General features: G+C 41.2%; 1 protein-coding gene across 1 annotated transcript in view; it reads left to right on the forward strand.

The window, feature by feature from the left end:
* Positions 1-370: 370 nt before the first annotated feature.
* The window catches only part of LOC110523411 (septin-5), a 25,614-nt gene continuing 3,526 nt past the window's right edge, over positions 371-22,458 (forward strand). Inside the window, exons 1-7 of the mRNA XM_021602088.3 lie at positions 371-442; positions 669-682; positions 4,258-4,348; positions 4,452-4,538; positions 4,683-4,806; positions 5,805-5,939; positions 6,058-6,175. Coding sequence (XP_021457763.1) covers positions 400-442; positions 669-682; positions 4,258-4,348; positions 4,452-4,538; positions 4,683-4,806; positions 5,805-5,939; positions 6,058-6,175 — 612 coding nt within the window. The 5' untranslated portion in view covers positions 371-399. The remainder of the gene's footprint in view (positions 443-668; positions 683-4,257; positions 4,349-4,451; positions 4,539-4,682; positions 4,807-5,804; positions 5,940-6,057; positions 6,176-22,458) is intronic.

Genomic DNA, 22,458 nt, shown 5'->3' on the forward strand with positions numbered 1-22,458 from the left:
CTCAACAATAATGTCAAATAAATGCATTATTTTTCATGTATCTCTCTCGCTTTAGGCTATATTTGTAGAGATTGTTTGTTGTATAGTGCTCTTCTTGTGTTTATCTGTTACAATTATGAAAAATGAAGCACTCTCTTTTTGAGGTTTTTGAGATTCCATGTTGTTGTTTTTATTATGGCCTATTTGCCTATATGTTTTCATTAAGCTATAAGTGTCTTGAAAATGCAATCTAAAAATGCACAATAGTTTACAATTTTCCAATGCTATGACATTCATCTGTTACTAATCAGGTCAAGTCTGTAATCTAATCAAACATATTTACTGTTTTAGTGACTGCCCACACTGTAGCCCATCGTGAACGCGGGCGCGCGACCTTGTCCAGCTGTTTTTGCAACCAAGATGACGAGCAACACCAGGTACAAGAGCCGAGCACTCAGATCAGGTAGGCCTACGCGCACTACTCCAGCTGATCGCCAATCAGTTAATGGCACATTGATAATGATTTGTAACAAATAATTATTAATAAAGATAACTGTGCTTTATCTATTTGCTATAACCTTTTATTTTTTCTCTCCGCTCACGCGCCCATCGCTATGACTCGGTTTCTCGTGCTGCCGTTGCCGTCTCCGATGGAATATAACTCCAACGGATACCGTTTCCACTAACAGAGGATGGAAGAGAGGTAATCGTTTATAACTGCTCTATCGGCCCATGACTAGTCTGTCTGTGTGGCATGTGCATGGTAAATGCTACAAAGTGCGGTTCGAATGTAATTATCTATTCATAATCTAGTCATGTCCAAATTAGGCAATAATCGAAATGGTATTACCACATCTGAAATTAGATTTAATAAATTCAGAAAGAAAGGAATATTTCCTCCTATATGGCACCTTTGAAGCAATTACTACCCTATTATGAATGACCGCATTACGCCTGCATAGTGCGGCTTATCCTTTGTATGATGTTTTATGTTTCATCGCAGCAGCGAGCGAGAGCTGCAGACAATTGCTGCACTAGAGAACATAAAGACCATATCTGCTCCGTGAACCCAATTAGGACAGGCACCATGTATTGTTCAATCTTTTCACTCACACACACACACACACACACACACACACACACACACACACACACACACACACACACACACACACACACACACACACACACACACACACACACACACACACACATACACACACACACACACAGAGAGAGAGTTTTATTGTGTCGTCTGTTTGATTACCAGGGGTGTGAGGCCAGAGGTGGTCTGCTCATTAATTCCAGCTGTGCACAGATCACAGAGACAGGTGTCTCTATAGATTTCTCTATGGGTTGCTGAGGGGCTGCTGAGGGGAAGACGGCTCATAATAATGGCTGGAACAGAGTAAATGGAATGGCATAAAACACAAAGGAACCATGTATTTGATACAATTCCACTCCAGCCATTACCACAAGCCTGGACTCCCCAATGAAGGTGCCACCAACCTCCTGTGATCTCCACCTCGGTGGCTGTCTGCTTACATCCTGCTGTCTGCTAAGGTGTTCACTGCTCATTTTACAGCTCTCTAGTCCAGGGTTGGCCAACCTCCAAGCTCCCAAAGAGAGCCGGGTGTGCAGGATTTACTCAATTCTTTAAACACCAAATTGGCCACTGTAATTTTGGATCCTCGTTAGCTGTCTCCATAGCAACCCTTGCTAATGCGATTGTCTTTCAGCACTGCCAGAGGAGATACAGTAGCATGAAATCAAAGAGACGGATGGGCTTTCTCTCTTCCAATCTCTCCCTCCCATCCCTATGCTCTCTCTCCTCCCAATCTCAATCCACATTCTCTCTGTTCCCCCTCTCTACACCGCCTCTCTCTCCCCCTGGCCTAGCTCTCCTGCTGCTCCCATACTACTAGATGCTTACATCCTGTAAAATATCAAAGATGTTGCACTACACTGCAGTACCCAGTCACACTCCTCCACTCCCTCTCTCCATCTGCCCCTCTCTCTCACCTCTCTCTCTCTCTCTCTCTCTCTCTCTCTCTCTCTCTCTCACCTCTCTCTCTCTCCCTCTCTCTCTCTCTCCCTCCCTCTCTCTCTCTCTCTCTCTCTGTGGTGACATAAAGAGTAAAAAGTGGATCCTCCTGATTGTATTTACTTACTTTTTAGACCACATAGGCCTAATAAAATACTTCAAATAGTAGGCTAACCTCACGCTCTCTCTTTCTCTCTCTCTCTCTCACCTCTCTCTCTCTCTCTCACCTCTCTCTCTCTCACCTCTCTCTCTCTCTCTCTCTCTCTCTCTCTCTCTCTCTCTCTCTCTCTCTCTCACCTCTCTATCTCTCTCTCTCTCTCACCTCTCTCTCTCTCTCTCTCTCTCTCTCTCAATTCAATTCAAGGGGCTTTATTGGCATGGGAAACGTGTTAACATTGCCAAAGCAAGTGAGGTAGATAATATACAAAAGTGAAATAAACTGAAAATGAACAGTAAGCATTACACTCACAGAAGTTTCAACAAATAAAGACATTACAAATGTCTTATTATGTTTAAATACAGTGTTATAACAATGTACAAATGGTTAAAGTACAAATGGGAAAATAAATAAGCATAAATATGTGTTGTATTAACAATGGTGTTTGTTCTTCACTGGTTGCCCTTTTCTTGTGGCAACAGGTCACAAATCTTGCTACTGTGATGGCACACTGTGGAATTTCACCCAGTAGATATGGCAGTTTATCAAAATCGGGTTTGTTTTCAAATTCTTTGTGGATCTGTGTAATCTGAGGTAAATATGTGTCTCTAATATGGTCATACATTTGGCAGGAAGTTAGGAAGTGCAGCTCAGTTTCCTCCTCATTTTGTGGGCAGTGTGCACATAGCCTGTCTTCTCTTGAGAGCCAGGTCTGCCTACATCGAACTTTCTCAATAGCAAGGCTATGCTCACTGAGTCTGGACATAGTCAAAGCTTTCCTTAAGTTTGGGTCAGTCACAGTGGGGAGGTATTCTGCCACTGTGTACTCACTGTTTAGGGCCAAATAGCATTCTAGTTTTCTCATTTTTTTTGTTGATTCTTTCCAATGTGTGAAGTAATTCTAATATTGTTTTCTCATGATTTGGTTGCGTCTAATTGTGTTGCTGTCCTGGGACTCTGTGGGGTGTGTTTGTGTTTGTGAACATAGCCCCAGGACCAGCTTGCTTAGGGGATTCTTCTCCAGGTTCATCTCTCTGCAGGTGATGGCTTTGTTATGGAAGGTTTGGGAATCGCTTCCTTTTAGGTAGTTGTAGAATTTAATGTCTCTTTTCTGGATTTGTATCATTTGGCCTAATTCTGCTCTGCATGCTTTATTTGGTGTTCTACATCTCTCTCTCTCTCTCTCTCTCTCTCTGCCTCTCTCTCCCTATCTCTGTCACCCCTCTCTTCTGCTGCATATCTCTGTGTTGTTGAATTCAGACAAGTCATTTCCTTTGATATTTCACATGAACCCTCTGCCACATGATGCAGGCCTTTATGTAACAAGGAGTCAAAGGTACAGATGGTGTCACAGAGCTTAATGTGTGCTCAGATGTGTGGTAATATTGCAGCGGAGCGCAGTGACATGTGAAATGTTAACATGTAAGAAGCAGGACACTCGCAGGCACACACACACACACACACACACACACACACACACACACACACACACACACACACACACACACACACACACACAGCAAGAGCAGGATGTGCAGAGCAGCATCACCTTAGGACATCCAGTCTTTGTTCTGGAAGATTCCATAGTAGATGAGCTAATGAAACTGCTGGCTGGGCTGTATCAGGCTATATCTCCTACAGTCCTGACAACAGGAATCACTCTTTCAGCTCTCCTCATTCCTCCCTTCTTCATCCCTCCATCACCCCTGTCACCTTCATCCTCTCATCCTCTCATCCCCTCCTCCCCACCTCCTCTCCTCTTCTCCTCCCTACCTCCTCTCCTCCTCTCCTACCCTTCTCCCTTCCCCCTCTCCTGTCCTCTCCTCCTCTCCCAACTCTGTCCTCCAGCAGGATTTCAGTGTTAATAGGGCATTCCCAGAATTCCTCTCATGTTTTATTGAAGGAAAGCTGTGATGGGAGGCAGAGGGAGAGAGAGAGCATGCCCTCAGGACCTGTACCGCACTGTTGCAGCCCTTCACAGGCCTGGTGTGTGTGTGTGGTGGGTGGGTGGGTGTTTCAAGATTGACCTGCTTCTAATGCACATGTGTTTATATGTGTGTGTGTGTGTTTCCTCCAGGAGAAGGAGTATGTGGGGTTTGCCACCCTCCCCAACCAGGTCCACAGGAAGTCAGTCAAGAAGGGGTTTGACTTCACCCTCATGGTGGCAGGCAAGAGATGCATAATCACACTCCCACAGTGTGTTGATTGATGCTTTTGACTGATGCTGACTGATGTATGTGTTGGGTATGTGGGTGTGTGTATGTGTTGTAGGAGAGTCTGGTCTGGGTAAATCTACTCTGGTCAACAGCCTTTTCCTCACAGACCTGCACAAGGACAGGAAACTCCTCAATGCTGAGGGTGAGTTCAGTTGTTGCTGTTCCTCTCAGAGTGTATCACACAGTATAGAACACATAGTGGATGTTGTCTTGGATCTCTGTCTCTGTATCTCTCTCTCTATCTCTATCTCTCTCTCTCTCTCTCTCTATCTCTCCTTCATTCCAGAGCGTATCAGTCAGACAGTGGAGATCACTAAGCACACGGTGGACATAGAGGAAAAAGGAGTTAAACTGAAACTGACCATCGTAGACACACCAGGGTTTGGAGACGCAGTCAACAACACTGAGTGGTGAGTGTGTGTGTGTTGTGTGTGTGCATGTATGTGTGCATGTTGTAGCTGGAGGCGTATCACGTACAATATGATCACATACAGTACCAGTCAAAATTTTGGACACACCTACTCATTCAAGGATTTTTCTTTATTTTTACTATTTACTACATTGTATAATAATAGTGAAGACATCAAAACTATGAAATAACACATATGGAATCATGTAGTAACCCCCCAAAATGCAAAACAAATTAAAATATATTTTAGATTTTAGATTCTTCAAAGTAGCCACCCTTTGCCTTGATTTCAGCTTTACGCACTCTTGGCACTCTCTCAACCAGCTTCATGTGGAATGCTTTTCCAACAGTCTTGAAGGAGTTCCCACATATGCTGAGCACTTGTTGGCTGCTTTTCCTTCACGTTGCAGTCCAACTCATCCCTAACCATCTCAATTGGGTTGAGGTCGGGTGATTGTGGAGGCCAAGTCATCTGATGCAGCTCTCCATCACTCTCCTTCTTGGTCAAATAGCCCTTACAAAGCCTGGAGGTGTGTTGGGTCATTGTCCTGCTGAAAAACAAATGATAGTTCTACTAAGCACAACCCAGATGAGATGACCTATAGCTGCAGAATGCTGTGGTAGCCATGCTGGTTAAGTGTGCCTTGAATTCTAAATAAATCACGACAGTGTCACCAGCAAAGCACCCCCTCACCATAACACCTCCTCCTCCATGCTTCACGGTGGGAATCACACATGCGGAGATCATACATTCACCTACTCTGTGTCTCACAGAGACACGGCAGTTGGAACCAAATATCTCAAATTTGGACCAAAGGACAGATTTCCACCAGTTTTTATTGTCCATTGCTCGTGTTTCTTGTCCCAAGCAAGTCTCTTCGTCTTATCGGTGTCATTTAGTAGTGGTTTCTTTTGCCTGGTACTGTACATCAAGCAGTGTGTGTGTGTGTGTGTGTGTGTGTGTGTGTGTGTGTGTGTGTGTGTGTGTGTGTGTTCCAGTTGGAGGCCAATCACAGATTACATTGACCAGCAGTTTGAGCAGTACTTCAGAGATGAGAGTGGACTGAACAGGAAGAATATCCAGGACAACAGAGTCCACTGCTGCCTCTACTTCATACCCCCCTTTGGACACGGGTAACACACACACACACACACACACACACACACACACACACACACACACACACACACACACACACACACACACACACACACACACACACACTAAGCCCTGGCGTGTATCTCTCTACAGGCTTCGTCCTGTAGATATAGAGTTTATGAAGGCTCTGCAGGACAAGGTCAACGTGGTTCCTCTCATCTCTAAATCTGACTGCCTTACTCCCAACGAGATCAGGAAACTTAAAGACCGGGTGAGACAGATTACAATGACATGAATAAACTGTGACTATGTACAAACTCTACTGACTGATACTATGTACATACTGACTTCTACTGTGTTTCATACTGACTGGTATTGTGTATATAGTGACTGATACTGTGTACATACCAGTGGTGTAAAGTACTTAAGTAAAAATACTTTCAAGTACTACTTAAGTTGTTTTTTGGGGTATCTGTACTTTACTTGACTATTTATATTTTTGGCAACATTTACTTTTACTTCCCTACATTCATAAAGAAAATAATCTACTTTTTACTCCGTACATTTTCCCTGACACCCAAAAGTACTCGTTACATTTTGACTGGAAAATGGTCCAATTCACACACTTATCAAGAGAACATCCCTGCTCATCACTGATCTGGCGGACTCACTAAACACAAATGATTTGTTTGTAAATTATGTCTAAGTGTTGGAGTGTGTCACTGGCTAACTGTCAATAAAAAAAATACAAGAAAATTGTGCCATCTGGTTTGCTTAATATAAGGAATTTGACATTATTTATATTTTTACTTTTGATACTTAAGTACATTTTGGCAACTCCATTTACTTTGTATACTTAAGTAAATGTGAAACCAAATACTTTTAGACTTTTACTAAAGTAGTATTTTACTGGTTGACTTTCACTTTTACTTGAGTCATTTTCTATTAAGGTATCTTCACTTTTACTCAAGTATGACAATTGAGTACTTTTTCCACCACTGGTACATACTGACTGGTACTGTGTACATACTGACTGGTACTGTGTACCTACTGACTGGTACTGTGTACATACTGACTGGCACTGTGTACATACTGACTGGCACTGTGTACATACTGACTGGTACTGTGTACCTACTGACTGGTACTGTGTACATACTGACTGGTACTGTGTACATACTGACTGGCACTGTGTACATACTGACTGGTACTGTGTAAATACTGACTGGTACTGTGTACATACTGACTGGTACTCTGTACATACTGACTGGTACTGTGTACATATTGACTGGTACTGTGTTCATTCTGACTGGTACTGTGTACATACTGACTGATACTGTGTACATACTGACTGGTACTGTGTACATACTGACTGGTACTGTGTACATACTGACTGATACTGTGTACATACTGACTGGTTATGTGTACATACTGACTGATACTGTGTACATACTGACTGGTACTGTGTACATACTGACTGGTACTGTGTACCTACTGACTGGTACTGTGTACATACTGACTGGTACTGTGTACATACTGACTGGTACTGTGTACATACTGACTGGTACTCTGTACATACTGACTGATACTGTGTACATACTGACTGATACTGTGTACATCCTGACTGGTACTCTGTACATACTGACTGGTACTGTGTACATACTGACTGATACTGTGTACATACTGACTGGCACTCTGTGCATACTGACTGATACTGTGTACATACTGACTGGTTCTGTGTACATACTGACTGGTTCTGTGTACATACTGACTGATACTGTGTACATACTGACTGATACTGTGTACATACTGACTGGTACTCTGTACATACTGACTGATACTGTGTACATACTGACTGGTTCTGTGTACATACTGACTGGTGCTGTGATAGTATTGTGTTTGTTCCTGACTCCCCAGGTTTGTGAAGAGATTGATCATCTTGAGATAAAGATGGGACTAGAGCTGTGGCAGTCATTACATTTTGTCAGCCAGTGATTGTTTTGCGAATAACTGCCTGTGTAACTGTAATTGAGCGTTAATTAACATAAATACATTTAGCATCTCCTGGCTTCCACACAGCCTACAAGCCACTGATGCTGACCTCTAGAACATCTACAAAATAACTTTCAAAGCAATGAGGCTGATGCAACAGATCAGAACGTTTAGCTTAAAATGTTGATAAACTATTAGGCTATTTCTTCACATTATAAGCGCATTAATACACACACGGCAGTAGGCTATAAGCACAAACGTTACAAAAGGCAATTAATAAGCGGGAAAACACCAGTCTCAAAAGTAACCACAATTGCGATTATTCATGTAATGCTTTATTATAAAGGTGCATTTTTATGGTGAAAATGATCTTCCCCAAACTTGAAACTCACACGCTGCTTAAGTATGCCAGTTAGACTCTACACCCCTTGTAAAGTGGATTAATGTGCTTAAATGTGAAGAAGTTATTTGGCCACTTTAGTTGTGATACAAACCTTATTAAAGCATATAGGCCTATGGGCTAGACTAAATGAGGTGTGCGACTATGATTAGAAAAAGTGGGGGGGAAAAGGCATGTGCTGTTCCTTGCCTTACTGCACCAGCTGGGCATCAAGTGATAATACATAATTCACAAGTGACAGGATAATATTGTCACCCATCAGACTATTCTTGATTTAACCTTGTCTTTACATACACAAAATAATAATGTGTTTGAAATGTGTTTTGATTTAGAATGGACCATAAACATGCACCTGTATTGAAACAGGGGCAGGGGGAAAGAATACATGTCATCTATGCACTTAAATAGAGAATGGAGAACGCTTTTCCTCATGGTTTAATTTCATGCCAGCCAGGTAGGTTGTAAAGAGAAGCAATGTGATTAATATTAGGGAAGTTGAGAAATAGATATAGTAGGCCTAGCCTATAGAAAGCAGATGGGATCATCAAAACTCTGTTTTCTCTCGCAATTGCATAGCCTATAGAAATGTTGCGCACCATGAGCTCATGGGCTCTCATGAAGTGTTTGATTAGATTTTCAATTACATTTTCATTGATGTCAGAGTGATTAGAGAGACAATAGAGTGCATGATTACCAGGCAGTTAACAAGTTTGGTAGGCTACTAATGACCGGCAACAGTATCAGAGCTTGGAGATGCCTAGTTACCTTGGTTAAACGGTCACTTGTAATTTGACTGCAGTCATGACTCGTGACCGCTGGTGTGGCGGTAATACGGACACTGTATCAGCCCTAGATGGAACTCTAAAGGCTGGTTTATACTTTGTCTATCGACATGTCTGTAGACAATTAGAATGCGACAAGTGTTGCTGGTCAAAAGCACATTTAATTTATACGCAAATGGTCTGTAGACCGTCGCTGCAACTGTCGGTTTCCTTGTGGCAGACAGAAGAATAAAAGTTCTGGTCATGGTTACCTGACTGAGCCAGCAACGAGACAGTGCCCAAGTTCTAACATTCTCAGATAGATTGCCCTGCTTTTATTCCATCACACTCTGTCATTAACTTGCCATTAACTTCCTGTAATAATTATCTTAAGTTAAGATGTTGTCATCTATGATATGGTCATTATTTGAACTGGCTAGGCAGCTAACGTTAGCTAGCTAACAAGCTAGAAACTGTCACGTTCTGACCCTAGTTCTTTTGTGTTTTCTTTGTTTTAGTGTTGGTCAGGACGTGATCTGAGTGGGCATTCTATGTTTTTTGTCTAGTTTGTCTATTTCTATGTTTGGCCTGATATGGTTCTCAATCAGAGGCAGGTGTTAGTCATTGTCTCTGATTGGGAACCATATTTAGGTAGCCTGTTTTGTGTTGGGTTTTGTGAGTGATTGTTTCCTGTGTCAGTGTTTGTGCCACGCGGGACTGTTTTGTTGACAGTTCACGTTGTTGTTTTGTATTTGTGTTCATGTTGAGTTTTCATATTAAATACCATGGACACTTACCAGGCCGTATATTGGTCCGATCCTTGTTTCACCTCTTCAGAGGAAGAGGAGGAAATCTGCCGTGACAGAAACAAACCAAAACATTGTTTGGAAAGTAGCTTTTAGTTGCCTGGTTTCCAGTGGCGATTTTAGCTTGTAAATCTTGGTGGGGGAAAATCAACATGCTTTTTTAGATGTATGCCAGCAAAGCCACAACACAACACTAAACACTATCCCTTCCTCATGGTTACAGACCCAGCAACATTATATAGTATCCCCTCCTCATGGTTACAGACCCAGCAACATTATATAGTATCCCCTCCTCATGGTTACAGACCCAGCAACATTATATAGTATCCCCTCCTCATGGTTACAGACCCAACAACATTATATAGTGTCCCCTCCTCATGGTTACAGACCCAACAACATTATATAATATCCCCTCCTCATGGTTACAGACCCAGCAACATTATATAGTATCCCCTCTTCATGGTTACAGACCCAACAACATTATATAATATCCCTTCCTCATGGTTACAGACCCAGCAACATTATATAGTATCCCCTCTTCATGGTTACAGACCAAACAACATTATATAGTATCTCCTCATGGTTACAGACCAAACAACATTATATAGTATCTCCTCCTCATGGTTACAGACCCAACAACATTATATAATATCCCTTCCTCATGGTTACAGACCCAGCAACATTATATAGTATCCCCTCCTCATGGTTACAGACCCAACAACATTATATAATATCCCCTCCTCATGGTTACAGACCCAACAACATTATATAGTATCTCCTCATGGTTACAGACCCAACAACATTATATAGTATCCCCTCCTCATGGTTACAGACCCAACAACATTATATAGTATCTTCTCCTCATGGTTACAGACCCAGCAACATTATATAGTATCTCCTCCTCATGGTTACAGACCCAACAACATTATATAGTATCCCCTCCTCATGGTTACATACCCAACAACATTATATAATATCCCTTCCTCATGGTTACAGACCAAGCAACATTATATAGTATCTCCTCCTCATGGTTACAGACCCAACAACATTATATAGTATCCCCTCCTCATGGTTACATACCCAGCAACATTATATAGTATCTCCTCCTCATAGTTACAGACCCAGCAACATTATATAGTATCTCCTCATGGTTACATACCCAACAACATTATATAGTATCCCATCCTCATGGTTACAGACCCAACAACATTATATAGTGTCCCCTCCTCATGGTTACAGACCCAACAACATTATATAGTATCCCCTCCTCGTGGTTACAGACCCAACAACATTATATAGTATCTTCTCCTCATGGTTACAGACCCAACAACATTAGATAGTATCTCCTCCTCATGGTTACAGACCCAACAACATTATATAGTATCCCCTCCTCATGGTTACATACCAACCAACATTATATAGTATCTCCTCCTCATGGTTACAGACCCAACAACATTATATAGTATCCCCTCCTCATGGTTACATACCAAACAACATTATATAGTATCCCCTCCTCATGGTTACAGACCCAACAACATTATATAGTGTCCCCTCCTCATGGTTACAGACCAAACAACATTATATAGTATCTCCTCCTCATGGTTACAGACCCGGCGGCAGGGTAGCCTAGTGGTTAGAGCGTTGGACTAGTAACCGGAAGGTTGAGAGTTCAAACTCCCGAGCTGACAAGGTACAAATCTGTCGTTCTGCCCCTTAACCCACTGTTCCCAGGCCGTCATTGAAAAATAAGAATTTGTTCTTAACTGACTTGCCTGGTTAAATAAAGGTTTAAAAAATAAATAAATAAATAAATAAATACAAAAAAATATATAGTTTCTCCTCATGGTTACATACCCAACAACATTATATAATATCCCTTCCTCATGGTTACAGACCCAGCAACATTATATAGTATCCCCTCCTCATGGTTACAGACCCAGCAACATTATATAGTATCTCCTCCTCATAGTTACAGACCCAGCAACATTATATAGTATCTCCTCATGGTTACAGACCCAACAACATTATATAGTATCCCCTCCTCATGGTTACATACCCAACAACATTATATAGTGTCCCCTCCTCATGGTTACAGACCCAACAACATTATATAGTATCCCCTCCTCATGGTTACATACCCAACAACATTATATAGTATCCCCTCCTCATGGTTACAGACCCAACAACATTATATAGTATCTCCTCCTCATTGTTACAGACCCAACAACATTAGATAGTATCTCCTCCTCATGGTTACAGACCCAACAACATTATATAGTATCTTCTCCTCATGGTTACATACCCAACAACATTATATAGTATCTTCTCCTCATGGTTACAGACCCAACAACATTATATAGTATCCCCTCTTCATGGTTACATACCCAACAACATTATATAATATCCCTTCCTCATGGTTACAGACCCAGCAACATTATATAGTATCCCCTCCTCATGGTTACAGACCCAACAACATTATATAATATCCCTTCCTCATGGTTACAGACCCAGCAACATTATATAGTATCCCCTCCTCATGGTTACAGACCCAACAACATTATATAATATCCCTTCCTCATGGTTACAGACCCAGCAACATTATATAGTATCCCCTCCTCATGGTTACAGACCCAACAACATTATATAGTATCTCCTCATGGTTACAGACTCAACAACATTATATAGTATCCCCCCCTCATGGTTACAGACCCAACAACATTATATAGTATCTCCTCCTCATAGTTACAGACCCAGCAACATTATATAGTATCTCCTCATGGTTACATACCCAACAACATTATATAGTGTCCCCTCCTCATGGTTACAGACCCAACAACATTATATAGTATCCCCTCCTCATGGTTACAGACCCAACAACATTATATAGTGTCCCATCCTCATGGTTACATACCCAACAACATTATATAATATCCCTTCCTCATGGTTACAGACCCAGCAACATTATATAGTATCCCCTCCTCATGGTTACAGACCCAGCAACATTATATAGTATCCCCTCCTCATGGTTACAGACCCAACAACATTATATAGTATCTCCTCATGGTTACAGACTCAACAACATTATATAGTATCCCCTCCTCATGGTTACATACCCAGCAACATTATATAGTATCTCCTCCTCATAGTTACAGACCCAGCAACATTATATAGTATCTCCTCATGGTTACATACCCAACAACATTATATAGTGTCCCCTCCTCATGGTTACAGACCCAACAACATTATATAGTATCCCCTCCTCATGGTTACATACCCAACAACATTATATAGTATCCCTTCCTCATGGTTACAGACCCAAAAACATTATATAGTATCTCCTCCTCATTGTTACAGACCCAACAACATTAGATAGTATCTCCTCCTCATGGTTACAGACCCAACAACATTATATAGTATCTTCTCCTCATGGTTACATACCCAACAACATTATATAGTATCCCCTCCTCATGGTTACATACCCAACAACATTATATAATATCCCTTCCTCATGGTTACAGACCCAGCAACATTATATAGTATCCCCTCCTCATGGTTACAGACCCAACAACATTATATAGTATCCCCTCCTCATGGTTACAGACCCAGCAACATTATATAATATCCCTTCCTCATGGTTACAGACCCAGCAACATTATATAGTATCCCCTCCTCATGGTTACAGACCCAGCAACATTATATAGTATCCCCTCCTCATGGTTACATACCCAACAACATTATATAATATCCCTTCCTCATGGTTACAGACCCAGCAACATTATATAGTATCCCCTCCTCATGGTTACAGACCCAGCAACATTATATAGTATCCCCTCCTCATGGTTACAGACCCAACAACATTATATAGTATCTCCTCATGGTTACAGACTCAACAACATTATATAGTATCCCCTCCTCATGGTTACATACCCAGCAACATTATATAGTATCTCCTCCTCATAGTTACAGACCCAGCAACATTATATAGTATCTCCTCATGGTTACATACCCAACAACATTATATAGTGTCCCCTCCTCATGGTTACAGACCCAACAACATTATATAGTATCCCCTCCTCATAGTTACAGACCCAACAACATTATATAGTATCCCCTCCTCATGGTTACATACCCAACAACATTATATAGTATCCCCTCCTCATGGTTACAGACCCAACAACATTATATAGTATCTCCTCCTCATTGTTACAGACCCAACAACATTAGATAGTATCTCCTCCTCATGGTTACAGACCCAACAACATTATATAGTATCTTCTCCTCATGGTTACATACCCAACAACATTATATAGTATCTTCTCCTCATGGTTACAGACCCAACAACATTATATAGTATCCCCTCTTCATGGTTACATACCCAACAACATTATATAATATCCCTTCCTCATGGTTACAGACCCAGCAACATTATATAGTATCCCCTCCTCATGGTTACAGACCCAACAACATTATATAATATCCCTTCCTCATGGTTACAGACCCAGCAACATTATATAGTATCCCCTCCTCATGGTTACAGACCCAACAACATTATATAATATCCCTTCCTCATGGTTACAGACCCAGCAACATTATATAGTATCCCCTCCTCATGGTTACAGACCCAACAACATTATATAGTATCTCCTCATGGTTACAGACTCAACAACATTATATAGTATCCCCCCCTCATGGTTACATACCCAGCAACATTATATAGTATCTCCTCCTCATAGTTACAGACCCAGCAACATTATATAGTATCTCCTCATGGTTACATACCCAACAACATTATATAGTGTCCCCTCCTCATGGTTACAGACCCAACAACATTATATAGTGTCCCATCCTCATGGTTACATACCCAACAACATTATATAGTATCCCCTCCTCATGGTTACAGACCCAACAACATTATATAGTATCTCCTCCTCATGGTTACAGACCCAACAACATTATATAGTGTCCCCTCCTCATGGTTACAGACCCAACAACATTATATAGTATCCCCTCCTCATGGTTACATACCCAACAACATTATATAGTATCCCCTCCTCATGGTTACAGACCCAACAACATTATATAGTATCTCCTCCTCATTGTTACAGACCCAACAACATTAGATAGTATCTCCTCCTCATGGTTACAGACCCAACAACATTATATAGTATCTTCTCCTCATGGTTACATACCCAACAACATTATATAGTATCTTCTCCTCATGGTTACAGACCCAACAACATTATATAGTATCCCCTCTTCATGGTTACATAACCAACAACATTATATAATATCCCTTCCTCATGGTTACAGACCCAGCAACATTATATAGTATCCCCTCCTCATGGTTACAGACCCAACAACATTATATAATATCCCTTCCTCATGGTTACAGACCCAGCAACATTATATAGTATCCCCTCCTCATGGTTACAGACCCAACAACATTATATAATATCCCTTCCTCATGGTTACAGACCCAGCAACATTATATAGTATCCCCTCCTCATGGTTACAGACCCAACAACATTATATAGTATCTCCTCATGGTTACAGACTCAACAACATTATATAGTATCCCCCCCTCATGGTTACAGACCCAACAACATTATATAATATCCCTTCCTCATGGTTACAGACCCAGCAACATTATATAGTATCCCCCCCTCATGGTTACATACCCAGCAACATTATATAGTATCTCCTCCTCATAGTTACAGACCCAGCAACATTATATAGTATCTCCTCATGGTTACATACCCAACAACATTATATAGTGTCCCCTCCTCATGGTTACAGACCCAACAACATTATATAGTGTCCCATCCTCATGGTTACATACCCAACAACATTATATAGTATCCCCTCCTCATGGTTACATACCCAACAACATTATATAGTATCTCCTCCTCATGGTTACAGACCCAACAACATTATATAGTGTCCCCTCCTCATGGTTACAGACCCAACAACATTATATAATATCCCCTCCTCATGGTTACAGACCCAACAACATTATATAATATCCCCTCCTCATGGTTACAGACCCAATAACATTATATAATATCCCCTCCTCATGGTTACAGACCCAACAACATTATATAGTATCTCCTCCTCATGGTTACAGACCCAACAACATTATATAGTATCCCCTCCTCATGGTTACAGACCCAGCAACATTATATAGTATCCCCTCCTCATGGTTACAGACCCAACAACATTATATAGTATCCCCTCCTCATGGTTACAGACCCAACAACATTATATAGTATCCCCTCCTCATGGTTACAGACCCAGCAACATTATATAGTATCCCCTCCTCATGGTTACAGACCCAACAACATTATATAGTATCCCCTCCTCATGGTTACAGACCCAACAACATTATATAGTATCCCCTCCTCATGGTTACAGACCCAACAACATTATATAGTATCCCCTCCTCATGGTTACAGACCCAACAACATTATATAGTATCTCCTCATGGTTACAGACTCAACAACATTATATAGTATCCCCTCCTCATGGTTACAGACCCAACAACATTATATAGTATCCCCTCCTCATGGTTACAGACCCAACAACATTATATAGTATCCCCTCCTCATGGTTACAGACCCAACAACATTATATAGTATCTCCTCCTCATGGTTACATACCCAACAACATTATATAGTATCTCCTCATGGTTACATACCAAACAACATTATATAGTATCCCCTCCTCATGGTTACATACCCAACAACATTATATAGTATCTCCTCCTCATGGTTACAGACCCAACAACATTATATAGTATCCCCTCCTCATGGTTACAGACCCAACAACATTATATAGTATCTCCTCCTCATGGTTACATACCCAACAACATTATATAGTATCTCCTCATGGTTACATACCAAACAACATTATATAGTATCCCCTCCTCATGGTTACAGACCAAACAACATTATATAGTATCCCCTCCTCATGGTTACAGACCCAACAACATTATATAGTATCTCCTCCTCATGGTTACATACCCAACAACATTATATAGTATCCCCTCCTCATGGTTACAGACCCAACAACATTATATAGTATCCCCTCCTCATGGTTACATACCCAGCAACATTATATAGTATCCCCTCCTCATGGTTACAGACCCAACAACATTATATAGTATCCCCTCCTCATGGTTACAGACCCAACAACATTATATAGTATCCCCTCCTCATGGTTACAGACCCAGCAACATTATATAGTATCCCCTCCTCATGGTTACAGACCCAACAACATTATATAGTATCCCCTCCTCATGGTTACAGACCCAACAACATTATATAGTATCCCCTCCTCATGGTTACAGACCCAACAACATTATATAGTATCCCCTCCTCATGGTTACAGACCCAACAACATTATATAGTATCTCCTCATGGTTACAGACTCAACAACATTATATAGTATCCCCTCCTCATGGTTACAGACCCAACAACATTATATAGTATCCCCTCCTCATGGTTACAGACCCAACAACATTATATAGTATCCCCTCCTCATGGTTACAGACCCAACAACATTATATAGTATCTCCTCCTCATGGTTACATACCCAACAACATTATATAGTATCTCCTCATGGTTACATACCAAACAACATTATATAGTATCCCCTCCTCATGGTTACATACCCAACAACATTATATAGTATCTCCTCCTCATGGTTACAGACCCAACAACATTATATAGTATCCCCTCCTCATGGTTACAGACCCAACAACATTATATAGTATCTCCTCCTCATGGTTACATACCCAACAACATTATATAGTATCTCCTCATGGTTACATACCAAACAACATTATATAGTATCCCCTCCTCATGGTTACAGACCAAACAACATTATATAGTATCCCCTCCTCATGGTTACAGACCCAACAACATTATATAGTATCTCCTCCTCATGGTTACATACCCAACAACATTATATAGTATCCCCTCCTCATGGTTACAGACCCAACAACATTATATAGTATCCCCTCCTCATGGTTACAGACCCAACAACATTATATAGTATCTCCTCCTCATGGTTACAGACCCAACAACATTATATAGTATCCCCTCCTCATGGTTACAGACCCAACAACATTATATAGTATCCCCTCCTCATGGTTACAGACCCAACAACATTATATAGAATCCCCTCCTCATGGTTACAGACCCAACAACATTATATAGTATCTCCTCATGGTTACATACCAAACAACATTATATAGTATCCCCTCCTCATGGTTACATACCCAACAACATTATATAGTATCTCCTCCTCATGGTTACAGACCCAACAACATTATATAGTATCCCCTCCTCATGGTTACAGACCCAACAACATTATATAGTATCTCCTCCTCATGGTTACATACCCAACAACATTATATAGTATCTCCTCATGGTTACATACCAAACAACATTATATAGTATCCCCTCCTCATGGTTACAGACCAAACAACATTATATAGTATCCCCTCCTCATGGTTACAGACCCAACAACATTATATAGTATCTCCTCCTCATGGTTACATACCCAACAACATTATATAGTATCCCCTCCTCATGGTTACAGACCCAACAACATTATATAGTATCCCCTCCTCATGGTTACAGACCCAACAACATTATATAGTATCTCCTCCTCATGGTTACATACCAAACAACATTATATAGTATCCCCTCCTCATGGTTACAGACCAAACAACATTATATAGTATCCCCTCCTCATGGTTACAGACCCAACAACATTATATAGTATCTCCTCCTCATGGTTACATACCCAACAACATTATATAGTATCCCCTCCTCATGGTTACAGACCCAACAACATTATATAGTATCCCCTCCTCATGGTTACAGACCCAACAACATTATATAGTATCTCCTCCTCATGGTTACAGACCCAACAACATTATATAGTATCCCCTCCTCATGGTTACAGACCCAACAACATTATATAGTATCCCCTCCTCATGGTTACAAACCCAACAACATTATATAGAATCCCCTCCTCATGGTTACAGACCCAACAACATTATATAGTATCCCCTCCTCATGGTTACATACCCAACAACATTATATAGTATCCCCTCCTCATTGTTACAGACTCAACAACATTATATAGTATCCCCTCCTCATGGTTACATACCCAACAACATTATATAGTATCTCCTCATGGTTACAGACCCAACAACATTATATAGTATCCCCTCCTCATGGTTACAGACTCAACAACATTATATAGTATCCCCTCCTCATGGTTACAGACCCAACAACATTATATAGTATCCCCTCCTCATGGTTACAGACCCAACAACATTATATAGTATCCCCTCCTCATGGTTACAGACTCAACAACATTATATAGTATCCCCTCCTCATGGTTACATACCCAACAACATTATATAGTATCCCCTCCTCATGGTTACATACCCAACAACATTATATAGTATCCCCTCCTCATGGTTACATACCCAACAACATTATATAGTATCCCCTCCTCATGGTTACAGACCCAACAACATTATATAGTATCTCCTCCTCATGGTTACAGACCCAACAACATTATATAATATCCCCTCCTCATGGTTACAGACCCAACAACATTATATAGTATCTCCTCCTCATGGTTACAGACCCAACAACATTCTATAATATCCCCTCCTCATGGTTACAGACCCAACAACATTATATAGTATCTCCTCCTCATGGTTACAGACCCAACAACATTATATAATATCCCCTCCTCATGGTTACAGACCCAACAACATTATATAGTATCCCCTCCTCATGGTTACAGACCCAACAACATTATATAGTATCCCCTCCTCATGGTTACAGACCCAACAACATTATATAGTATCCCCTCCTCATGGTTACAGACCCAACAACATTATATAGTATCCCCTCCTCATGGTTACATACCCAACAACATTATATAGTATCTCCTCATGGTTACATACCAAACAACATTATATAGTATCCCCTCCTCATGGTTACATACCCAACAACATTATATAGTATCTCCTCATGGTTACATACCAAACAACATTATATAGTATCCCCTCCTCATGGTTACATACCCAACAACATTATATAGTATCTCCTCATGGTTACATACCAAACAACATTATATAATATCCCCTCCTCATGGTTACAGACCCAACAACATTATATAGTATCCCCTCCTCATGGTTACAGACCCAACAACATTATATAGTATCCCCTCCTCATGGTTACAGACCCAACAACATTATATAGTATCCCCTCCTCATGGTTACAGACCCAACAACATTATATAGTATCCCCTCCTCATGGTTACAGACCCAACAACATTATATAATATCCCCTCCTCATGGTTACAGACCCAACAACATTATATAGTATCCCCTCCTCTTGAAGAAAAGCACATGAGCTAATTTATGCAGCAGCATACAATTTATTTTTTCCGTTGTTGTGCAGTGCTCACTTGAACAGGCATGACAGTCCGTCTTGTGGGCAAATTTTGTCATCAAAGGTGCTTTCAAGACAACTGGGAACTCTGAAATAAACAAGGTTGTATCATGATGTTAGTGGTCGGAGCTCTAGAAAGAAGCCTGAGTTCCTGGCTTGGAATTCCAAGTTTGAAGACCGTTCAAAATGTATTTTCCCAGTAGGAGCTATTTTTTCAGAGTTCCCAGTTGTCTTGAACTCAGTGAAGTCTGAGATTTCCGAGTTCCCAGTTGTCTTGAACTCAGTGAAGTCTGAGATTTCCCAGGTCCGAGGTTCCAGTTGTTTTGAACTCAGTGAAGTCTGAGATTTCCCAGTTCCGAGTTTCCAGTTGTTTTGAACGTGGCAGAAGTCTGAGATTTCCCAGTTCCGAGGTTCCAGTTGTTTTGAACGTGGCAGAAGTCTGAGATTTCCCAGTTCCGAGTTTCCAGTTGTTTTGAACGTGGCAGAAGTCTGAGATTTCCCAGTTCCGAGGTTCTAGTTGTTTTGAACGTGGCAGAAGTCTTGGATTTCCCAGGTCCGAGTTTCCAGTTGTTTTGAACTCAGTGAAGTCTGAGATTTCCCAGTTCCGAGTTTCCAGTTGTTTTGAACGTGGCAGAAGTCTGAGATTTCCCAGTTCCGAGTTTCCAGTTGTTTTGAACGTGGCAGAAGTCTGAGATTTCCCAGTTCCGAGGTTCTAGTTGTTTTGAACGTGGCAGAAGTCTGAGATTTCCCAGGTCCGAGGTTCCAGTTGTTTTGAACGTGGCAGAAGTCTGAGATTTCCCAGTTCCGAGTTTCCAGTTGTTTTGAACGTGGCAGAAGTCTGAGATTTCCCAGTTCCGAGGTTCTAGTTGTTTTGAACGTGGCAGAAGTCTGAGATTTCCCAGGTCCGAGGTTCCAGTTGTTTTGAACGTGGCAGAAGTCTGAGATTTCCCAGTTCCGAGGTTCCAGTTGTTTTGAACGTGGCAGAAGTCTGAGATTTCCCAGTTCCGAGGTTCCAGTTGTTTTGAACGTGGCAGAAGTCTGAGATTTCCCAGTTCCGAGGTTCCAGTTGTTTTGAACGTGGCAGAAGTCTGAGATTTCCCAGGTCCGAGGTTCCAGTTGTTTTGAACGTGGCAGAAGTCTGAGATTTCCCAGTTCCGAGTTTCCAGTTGTTTTGAACGTGGCAGAAGTCTGAGATTTCCCAGGTCCGAGTTTCCAGTTGTTTTGAACGTGGCAGAAGTCTGAGATTTCCCAGTTCCGAGTATCCAGTTGTTTTGAACGTGGCAGAAGTCTGAGATTTCCCAGTTCCGAGTTTCCAGTTGTTTTGAACGTGGCAGAAGTCTGAGATTTCCCAGTTCCGAGTATCCAGTTGTTTTGAACGTGGCAGAAGTCTGAGATTTCCCAGTTCCGAGTTTCCAGTTGTTTTGAACGTGGCAGAAGTCTGAGATTTCCCAGTTCCGAGTATCCAGTTGTTTTGAACGTGGCAGAAGTCATGCTGGATTGACAGCATGGCCAATGTATTCAACGTTTTCTAGTCCATGGTGTTGCGAGTGACAGACAGATGTTTTAAATCCTTGAACCCGGTCTTAGACCATATACCCTCTCCACTGAATAGCAGGCAGAGGAAGTGAAATAGTGATTGCTTTGCAATACTTGTAGTTAGCCACTGATTCTTTCCAAACCACTCATTGTTGAATTTGCGATTTCTGATGTGTAATGTTTATGTCCAATGGCCGATGAGCACTGATAACTTTTTATCTATAATTATCTTCACATGATAAGGTTTGAAAAATATTTGTCAGTAGATTGTCGACGTGATTCATGATGATGACTGCTTGTCTAGCTTGCTAATTAAGATTTTGAAAGTAACATGATCAGTCCAATCAAAGCTACGGTAGATATAACGTGATTTGACATAATTTTATCTGTGTCCAATGACCTTGCCTTTTTGGATGTGCACTTTTAATGTAAATCTATGTCAGCACCTAAGGGGACTTGAACTACCTAGCTCTCCCTGCAGATTCTGCGGGGCTCACCTGCCCTTGAATTCCGGGTCGCCACTGCTGGTTTACTAGAATGACATATACTAAATTCATTTTTTGAACAGATGGGTTTATTGG

This window comes from Oncorhynchus mykiss, chromosome 5 (genome assembly GCF_057628025.1).
Source record: "Oncorhynchus mykiss isolate SJ-2025 chromosome 5, ASM5762802v1, whole genome shotgun sequence".
Lineage (NCBI taxonomy): Eukaryota > Metazoa > Chordata > Actinopteri > Salmoniformes > Salmonidae > Oncorhynchus > Oncorhynchus mykiss.